Source organism: Octopus bimaculoides, chromosome 17, assembly GCF_001194135.2.
Source record: "Octopus bimaculoides isolate UCB-OBI-ISO-001 chromosome 17, ASM119413v2, whole genome shotgun sequence".
In the NCBI taxonomy this organism is placed as follows: domain Eukaryota; kingdom Metazoa; phylum Mollusca; class Cephalopoda; order Octopoda; family Octopodidae; genus Octopus; species Octopus bimaculoides.
In genome coordinates, this window is record NC_068997.1 from 20,184,110 (window position 1) to 20,194,922 (window position 10,813).

At 34.5% G+C, this 10,813-nt stretch overlaps 1 protein-coding gene across 1 annotated transcript in view; it reads left to right on the forward strand.

The window, feature by feature from the left end:
* LOC106883903 (synaptotagmin-14) overlaps positions 1–10,813 on the forward strand; it is a 153,262-nt gene that overhangs the window by 114,023 nt on the left and 28,426 nt on the right. The window contains exon 3 of the mRNA XM_052974129.1: positions 4,255–4,595. Coding sequence (XP_052830089.1) covers positions 4,255–4,595 — 341 coding nt within the window. The remainder of the gene's footprint in view (positions 1–4,254; positions 4,596–10,813) is intronic.

Here is a 10,813-nt window from a genome sequence, read left to right on the forward strand (position 1 = left end):
TTCCTCTTTTTTTTTCTTTTTCTTTTTGCCAGTTGTAAAATCGAAAATTGAAGACTGATGATGTTATTCCATCAACGTGGGAATGCAGGTGGCCCTCATTCAAACTTTTGAATTTCAATTTCAATAATTTTGAATTTCTATAAATCACTTTTCATTTTGAACTTGACAAAGACAGTCAAGCTGTTGAAACATTCAAACCAATAAAATATCTATTGCAATCGCATCACACTCTTTGTATTGTATATTTAATAATAATAATAATAATAATAATAATGGTTTCAAATTTTGACACAAGGCCAGCAATTTGAGTAGTGGAGTTAAATCAGTTACATTAACCTCAATGCTCAACTGGTATGTATTTTATTGACTCCAAAAGGTTGAAAAGCAAAGTCAACCTTGGCAGAATTTGAACTCAGCACATAGTGCCAGAAAAAAAATGTCTTAATATTTTGTCCAATGTGTTAATGATTCTGCCATCTTGCCAATAATTTATTTCATCCACAACAAGAGCAATGGATGATAGGACTTTAAAATGACAAAAACAGTGGATGATTTTTTAAAAGAATCTTGAGTGAGAAACAGGTGTGACTAAGAAATTAAATGAAATATAACAAAAATGGACCAGTAAACCAAGTCAATCAAGAAACCCCACAGATCCCAGATTACCCTTAATGTTAAGAGCAACTGCCCTCTACCAATTGTGTTCTCTGTCCTACAGGCACATACTGAAAGTAGTTCCATTTATCCAACCATGTTCCTTAATCTCACTCACCTTTCTGAACATTTACTGGACAGGGTCGTAAAGTTGCATGGTGACCCTGCCAGTGCAGGTGTCACTTACAAACCATCCAGTTCACACTGGAAAGTGGTTGGCATTTAGAAAGGTATTCAGCTGTAAAGACCATGCCAAAATTGATCTTACCTGTGCTGGCGCCATGTAAAATCCACTCAGCCCACTCTGCAGAGTGGTTGGTGCTAGGAAGGGAAACCAGCCATAAAAAACCATGCTAAAGCAGACAGAAGTATGGTGCAGGCTTCTGCCTGGCCAACTCCTGTCAAATATTCCAACCCATGCCAGCATGGAAGGAGGACATTAAACGATGATGATGATGATGATGATAGCATGTTCCTCTCCATCCATCCTCTCCCTGTGGTACTATGAGGACTTGGGTAAAGAGGAAAGTACCTGTCTTCAACCCTTTCAGTTGTGTCCACCATATGACTTTCTGAATAGCCACAAGATAAAACTTTCTGCCTTCCCAGCAGCCACAGAAAGACAGTGGGGCAATTCTCATAATGGACATTGTTGATAGCTAAATCTGTCCTTCATGAAAACGATAATAATAATTTATTTCCATTGTATTTTCGGTTAAAATTCTCACTGCAAGCCAAGATGCAATATTGATCTATACGCAATATTAAAATGAAGAAACATATTAAAATGAAGAACTATATGATGTAAATAGTTAAATATAATGATAAAACGAAATAACAAATATTACATAATAATAATGTATGATAGGACGCAATACAATGAAAACAACTATAACAACAATAATAATAATAATGTACAGCATAATAGGATAAAACAGTAATATATCATAGCATACAAACAATCAATTGGAAAAGATTTTAATAATATGACTACAGTGATGCACAGATACACATACACACACGTCTACAGTTTGAGATGGCACAGTTTAGCTGTGATAAACACTGAAGCAAAAAAGATAGTGTTTCTGAATCAAGTCATCCAGGTACAAATACATCTTTAAACATCTACACAGCCCATAGTTGTGGTGATTTCTGAGATAACACTGAATGTTCACTTCAGACTGGCAGCCCTGATATATTCCATAGATAAAGATGAAACGCCAGTGATTTGGGATTTAGTTTAGAAGGCTATTCCATTCAAAGAGTTACCAATTTACAGTTGAGTAGACTGGAACAATGTGAAATGAAGTGGTTTGCTCAAGAAAACAATGTGCTGCTTGATCCAGGAATTGAACCCATGGTCTAGTGATCATGAGTACAATGCCCCAACCACTAAGCCATGTGCCTTCATGTTCTTTACTATGTATTTTAGTAAACTATAGTACAATGTGTTCTCTGTAATATTCTATATCATACATTCTGTAGATTTGCTTCATGCCAGTGGCTAGTGTGGGGTGTGCAAACCACACAGGGCAACCACTTTAGATGTGTGGGTTGGGTGAACATATGCTGAAGCTATGTTACATATAAGAAAGGGGGCAGCCTGTAGGCTTACTGTACAGGACAGTCAAAGCCCAGACTGTGTCGCTGTTTTGTGCTCTTATTAACTTTTTAGTATTATTGAATGTTAGGTACATTCACCCTTATTTATTACATGTTCTGTATAACATACATTGCCACATTCCATATCATCATCATCATCCTCATTTCCATGCTTGTCTGTTTTTCCATGCTTATATGGATCAGACAGAATTTGTTGAGGTTGATTTTTCTATAGCCAGATGCTCTTCCAGTCACCAACTCTCATCTGTTTCCAAGCAAGATAATAGTTCCCCTAATTGGGCACCTTTTCCATGGAAGACTGGAAAAGAAGAACACTGCTTGTATGATGGTGATGCTTGTTTACAACCATCACATGATGTCAAGACAAGGGTATGTACATGCAGAAAGAGAGAATGACAAGATATGTTCTGTTGTGGAAATCTGCTGCCCTCTGGACACCAATGGGGTTAGAAAAGTACCAAAGAAAGAGGACATCAATGGATCATTGATAAGGAGTTTGCAAATCGACTACCCAAGATACACTTTCAGCTTCATCCCTATTATTATTGAAGCAATAAGATATATAACAATTCATCTGGAGCAAGTATGGTTGAGCTTGTGAACTTGGAGAGAGAATGCAGGCCCTTAATTCACACACTACAAATGATCATGATATCTGAGACAATAAAAATCTGTAAAACCTTCTTGAGATTTAAAAGGTGATGGTTAAAACAAGATGCTTTTCTTTACAACCTTGCTACCAAGTAGGAGGTGACCAGTCAAAATGTACTTTAAATTAAAAAGAAAAAGAGAAGATACATACATACCACACACACACACACACACACACACACACTTACATTGGGCTTCTTTCAGTTGCAAAATTCACTCAAGGCTTTGGTTGGCCTTGGGCTACAATAGAAGAGACTTGCCCAAGGTGTTGTGCAGTGGAACTGAACCTAAGACCATATTGGTCAGGAAGCAAGCTTTTCAACTATATAACCTGTGCCATGCACTCTTATATATATTGTATGTTCTTTACTCGTTTCAATAATGAATAATAAAAAAAGACTCAGTTTATAGTCCATAATAATGTGCAATCTTGCTAATTTGGTTAATATCCTAATGGGACCTATATTAATGTCTGTCTGTCTAGACTTATAATGCTTCCTATTAATAAAATTTAGACTATCAGGAATATCCTGTATCACTCAAGCATTGAAATCCATCCTTATATCTTCATTGTTTTTACTATACTAAATATGTTCAGGTTTGCAAAGAAATCTTTTAAACCCAAACTAAATGATAACAAAGGAGATTTACTGTGAGCAGGTTGAGTGGCTTAAGTCAGTGCCAGAAGGAAAATGACCATCTTTGGTTTCAAGACGAAAGGAGTTCTTCCATCAGGTTAATGTTTGGCCACATCCAGTGAGGATGACATTCCAAAGGCTGGAGCAGTTTGAATGGGAAACAATATCCCACCCACCATATTCGCTGGACATTGTCCCATCTGATTATCATTTATTCCTCAGTCTTCAAAATCATTTGAAGGAATAAAATATGAATTCTGTAGACAAGGTTAAAACAATACTAGAGGAGTATTTTTCATCACAGACAAGGGAATTTTGGAAGAGGGGCCTTGCAAGTCTACCAGAGAGATGGAAGAGAATTGTAGAAAACAAAAGAGAGTATATTTTAGATTAATAAAGAACTTCGTTTATCTTAATTTTGAAAAATAATAGAAGTATAAAAAAATCGCATTATATATGGGATGACCCAATATATATATATATATATATATATATATATATATATCTTTTTATATCTTTGTCTGACTGACTGTCTCTGTCTGTCTGTCTCTCTATCTGTCTATCTGTCTATCTATCTGTCTGTCTGTCTGTCTATCTGTCTATCTATCTACCTGTCTGTCTGTATGTCTATCTATCTGTCTATCTATCTATCTATCTATCTATCTATCTATCTATCTCTGTCTTGTAGTAAAGTCTACCGATTTGGCACCAAGAAAGGCATCTTCTGATGGAAACATATCCAGTAAATATCAAGATATCAAAGAAACTAAAAAACTTGAAAAAAATAAAGTTAGTGAAGCAGTTCCAAAGAAAACTGAGGAAATCGTTCCCTCCCAAAGTACCACTACTCACTTATCAGAACCACTGGTAAGCAAAGAAGCAGAAACTTCCACATCAAAACTAACCACTATACACAATGATCGGCAAAGCGATGCTGAAGGAATAAGTAACCAAGCATTCCAAGATGAAGTGTCCTTGTCAATGTCGGTCAACAGCGATGTTTTGGATAGCCCAGACCACAACTCCGATGTAAGTGTTTTTTTAACTTCAAACTTAAGGGAATATTTCTGGTCAGTTACCCAAATTTGTAATGGTAATGTGACCTTGTCCAACAAACTATTGCAAAAAAATATTTATGGCTCTATGATTTGTTTATTTATTCTTCACATGTTTCTGCAGATTCAAATGCAAATATGCTAGTCATTGTTGTGTATGTCACAGGAGAATAATTTCCCCCTTTTACAATGACAGTGTGTTCATAACACATTCCACTCAGCTCATTGGCATAAGGAATTCTGGAACATTGGTTTTTTGATATGTTTTGTCTTGTCAGCCCAGAAGTACCCCAACCTTTGAACCTGAACAAGCCACTGGATTTGTTTCAGCAAACAAACTGTTTGCTGATCAGTGCTTATATCTGCCAATTGATAAAAAAATTATCTTGTGACTAGCACATTTGTATTTGAATCTGCCAGAACGTATTAACGATAAGTATGCAAAACATTGTTTCAGATCTAACTGTACACAATACAAATGATTTTTTTTTTATTTATATAAATTGTATTTAAAGTGTTTTCCAGTATGCTCCAAAATATTTTAAATGTCTGATATGAGGTTCCATTCCTTCTACTTTGTCTGCATCAATGATTTTTTTTTGTTCTCACATCATTATCTCCTGATTTGAGGTGGACATACATAGTATTACCTTTTATCTTTTACTTGTTTCCGTCATTTGACTGTGGCCATGCTGGAGCACTGCCTTGAAGGGTTTAGTCAAAAAAATTGACCACAGTACTTATCTCTTTTTTTTTTAAGTCTGGTACTTATTTTAACGGTTTCTTTTGCTGATCCACTAAGTTATGGAGATGTAAACAAGCCAATTTTGGTTGTCAAGCAAGGATGGGAGTGGACAAACACTAATACACACACACACACACACATGTAGGATAAGCTTCCACACAGTTTCCATGGACCAAGTTCGTGTGAGCCATTTTCTTCAGCCTATTATGAGTTTAGCAGTAGAATAGGTTGTTCCAAAGCTATTCTCTTTCTCTCTCTCTTTCTCTCTCTCTCTCTTTCTCTCTCTCTCTCTCTCTTTCTCTCAAGGAGTGCTATTTCTCACTCATATCCATGTTTAGAGCTAAAAAATTCTGTTTACAATTATTATGTTAAAGTTGTTGAATTTCCTGGAGATGTTCCTGAAGATTGTTTACTCCAAACATCTCAAGATAAATGCTGTGGCATCACAAGGCTGGTGTCTCTCAGTGCAGTAACACATGGTGTTGAATACACTCTCTCTGAGACTTCCTGTAACAGACCATACAGAATCCTTAGTGATATATTTTTTACTAATGTTACATTCTTTGTCAATTGTAGTGCCTTATAATCTCTGAATTTATTGACACTGGTAGTTGTCACCACCACCACCACCACCGCTAGTGCTGGTGCCACTTAAAAGCACTGGTGCTGGGGTCACATGAAAATCACTGGTGCTGGTGCCATGTAAAAAGCACTGATGCTGGGGCCACATAAAAAGCACCCTGCACACACTCACTGCAAAGTGGTTGGCATTAGGAAGAGCATTGAATTGCAGAAACCAAACCAACACAAACTATGAGACCTGATGGGGGCCATGGCCTTGGCAGCACCTGTCAAGCTGTCCAACTCATGCCAGCATGGAAAATAGATGTTAAATGATGATGATGATGATGATGAAAAGGATGAAAATCAAAATTGACCTCAGTGCGATTTGAACTCAGGGCGCAGTAAATTTGATCAAATGCCACAAAGCATTCCATCTGATGTACTAACAACTTGGCCAATTTAATCATCTATACATATACAATAGACTTCTACACAGTTTCCATTTATCAAGAGTGTAGTGGTGCCTTGCTGTAGAACTGAACCTCAAACCACATGGCTGAAAAGAAGACTTCTTAACCACACAGCAATATCAACATCAATTATGTTTCAATAACATTAAATGTTGCCACATTAACAAAACTGTGACTGTAGACCATTGAGGAGTTTCTATGTGGACGAAAGAAACAATTGATATCTTGTTTTTTTTTTTATTTAATTTTTGCTGAGTTTCTATTATTATGTTTTTTTCTGTTGTGATTTTATGATGTAGAAACTGATTTTCCAGATCTTTCTATTTAATCATCAATAGTAATTTCTATTATAAATGTTAGGAATCAATATTAATTTCTACAGTGAAACCAATGGTTTGTAGAATCAGAACAGTGTGCCAGACAAAATGCTTTGAAGTATAATCGGATACATCCCTTTACAGTCTGAGTTCAAATCCAGCCGGAGTCTATTTTTTGCCTTTCATCCTGCCAGACTCAATGAAATAAAAGCACCAGTCAAGGTTTTGAGGGGGTGGTGATCAATATAATCAACTTCCTCCTCTTACTCTTCCTCTCAGCTAGTTTATATAGAAATCAATATTGTTTCTATCATGAATTGAAGTGGATCTTAGAATTAACACCCCCCCACCCCCCACCCCCCTGCCATACTGGGTTTTTATAGATATTTATTGTATGATTCTATGTGGGTCAATATTTTTCAATCAGTTTTTTTCTCTCTTTTTCTTTTTTCTATATCGTTAAACTGGATTGTCCGGTATTTCATGGTCGAAGTTCATTATATATAATAAGTGAAACCTATACTATATAAAATACATATAATCAAAAATACAATATTAATATAATAATAATGATAATAATGGTAACAGTAATAATGGTACTGATGATCATCTTAGAGGAAGGAGGAGAAAAAAAACTCCTTTCTAATTGTATTATCATTTCTAAATAAGAAAACTAATTGATTTTCATAATTAATAAACTATTTATTGATTAAATTTTGAATTTAATGTAACTGGCATAAAACAATATAAAATATAATTTTTATATTAATGCAAAAACAAAAAGATTAATAAATACTGCTGCTGCTGCTGCTGCTGATGATGATGATGATGATGATGATGATGATGATGATGATGATCATTTTTATTCTTTTGCTGGTTCCTTTTAAAGTTGTATTGTTTAATACAATCTCAGAAATCACTATTGCATATACCCCATCCATTTATGAGGTGCATTTTTAATAAAATATCTAATTTAAGAGCCACCAATATCTTTATAATGTACATTTATAAGAGCAGCCTATCTATTTATGATGTGTATTTCATAAAGTATCTAATATAAGGACATCCAGTTTCTTTGTAATGTACATTTATAAGAGCAGTCGGTCTATGATGTCCAATTTATAATATATGATAATATCCAGGTTCTTCTATGAGGTACATTTATAAGAACAGTCTATTTATGATGTGTATTTAATAGAATATCTAATATAAGGACACCCTTATATTTATCTGTGATATACATTCATTAGAGCCACCCAGTTCATTAATGATATGCACATAATAAAATTAATATAAAGGCATTCAATTTCCCTATGATGTTCATATATAAGAGCAGTCAGTCTATGACATCCATTTAATAATATAACATGGCATCAAGATTCTTTGTGATGTACACTTATGACTGCAGTTTAATAAAATTTCTGATATGCGTTTAATAGAATATTTAATAAGAGCAGCTATTTCCTTTATGATGTATATTTATGAAGGCAGACAGTCTATGATGTATACATAATGAAAATATTTAATGTAAAGGCATCCAACTTTTCTGTGTACATTGGCAAGAGCAGTCAGCATATGACATGCCTTTAATAATACATAACAACATCAAGATTCTTTGTGTTTTATATTTATAAAAGCAGTCAGTCTATTTATGACGTGTGTTTAATTAAAATATCTAATGTAAGAGCATCCAGTTCCTGTATGATGTACATATATAAAATCAGATTGTCTATTTATGACATATTTTAAATAAAATATCTAATGTAGGAGCATATGATGTACATTTCTAAAAACTGTTGGTCTGAGATCTATATTTAATAAGATATAACAGCATCCAGTTTCTCTGTGTTGTAAAGAAGGTCACCAATTTTGTCTATACATAATAAAAATATCTTATCTAAGGGACCTCAGTTTTCCTGTGATGTACATTCATAAGAACAATCAGTCTGTTTATGTGGTGTATTTAATAATACATCTAATATATGGATATTCAGTTTCTCTATGATATATATTTATTAAAGCAACCAGTTTGTTTATGATGTACACATAAAAAAATATCTAATGTGGAAGCATTCAATATCTCTATGAGATACATTCTAAGAGCGATCAGTCTATGACATTCATTCAACAATATATGGCAGCATGGAAGTTCTCTATAATGTACATTTATGATGGCCCTTTAATAAAATTTATGATATGCATTTAATAAGATATTTATCATAGGAGCAGTTAAGTTCCCTATGATGTACATTAGTAACAGCAGTCAGCCTATGATATACATTTAATAAAATATCTAATATAAGAGCATCTAGTTTTTCTTTGGCACTTGTTTATGACATGCATTTTTAATGAAATATCTAAGAGTATCCAGCATGTCTGTGATGTACATTTGTAAGAGAGACCAATCTATTTATAACATGCATTTAATAAAACATTTAAGAGCAGTCAATATATCTATGATGTACATTTATAAGTAAGACTGGGCTATGATATGCATCTAACAAAGTATTTAAGAGCAGTCAATATGTCTATAATGTACATTTATTTATAAGGGAAGCCAGTCTATGACATATATTTAATAATGAACAGTAGTGGACAAAAGTTTGGATAATTTTTATAAAATGAAAATTGTTTTGCCCAAGTACAATTCGATTCAAATATATACAATGTAGAGATGTACCTGCCTGATGACAGATCCAATACTTCAATATCTAGGAAAGAAAATTAGGCAATATGCAAAATGTAGTTCTAGACCAAATTGCTTGCTTTTACTAGATAGAAGCTAGTACATCACCTATGCGAAAATATGTTCCAAAGTTTTGGCTACGATTGTATCTAAGGATGTCCATTTTCTCTTACGACCTATATTTATAAGAGCAGCATATCTATACTATGCATTTAGAAATATATTTAATTTGAGGGTATGAGGTTTTTCTGTGATGTTACATTGATAACAGCAACTAGACAGAATAGGGATAGAGGGACAGAAAATATGGATAGGTAGGTAAGAGAACATCAGTGAAAAGAGTGTAACAGGTGATTAGAAATGAGTATTGAGGTGGACAAAGTGAATATCAGTTTGGAGGAGGAGGGGATAAAGGAAATAGGAGTAGGGAGGAGGAGGTGATAAGGGATGTCTGTTTATTAAGACAGCAACCTGGTTGTTTTGGTGAAATGCTGTGCATGAGAAAATTCATGAAGCCAAGTGAAACCATATTCGTGACCATTGCTAGTGTCATGTAAATGGCACCTATGAAACCATAGCTGTGGCTGTTGCTAGTGTCATATAAATGGCACCCATGCTGGTGACACATAAAAAGCACCCATTGTAGTGGTTGGCATTAGGAAGGGCATCCAGCCATAGAAATCATGTTAAATCAGACAGGAACCTGGTGCGGCTCTTCAGCTTACCAGTTCCAGTCAAACTGTCTAACCCATGCCAACATGGGAGGCAGATGTTAAACGATGATGATGATGATGTTTTAAGAAGATGAAGGCATGTGACCCAGTGGTTAGGATTTTGCACTCGTGATTACTAGACCATGGATTCAATTCCCGGGCTGGGTGGCACGTTCTTGAGCAAAACAGTTCATTTCATGTTGCTCCAGTCCCCTCAGCTGTAAATGGGTCACCTTGTGACAGAATAAGCCTTCCAGTCAGGGGAAATGTTGGGTACAATGAAGATTTGTCATGAAACTGTAGCTTGGCACCCACATTTATGTACATGTTCTGGGGCCTTAAAAAGATGCTCTGGGGTTTTGTATTATCTATTTATAGTACCAATAGGATTTTTCCCCTATCTTGTCATAAACAACAAATGTTTCTCTTATTGTTTTTCCCCACTTTATCTCTCTCTCTCTATTGTTTTTTCATTTAAAATATGTGTGTGTATGTGTGCATACATGTGTGTATGTATGTACCTATGTACGTATATAAATATATATGTGCCTATATATATGTGTGTATATATGTATATATATGTATGCATCTATGTATGTATATGTATGAATATATATGTGTATATGTATATATGTATATGAATATATATATAGGCATATATACATATATATATATATATATATATATATATATATAT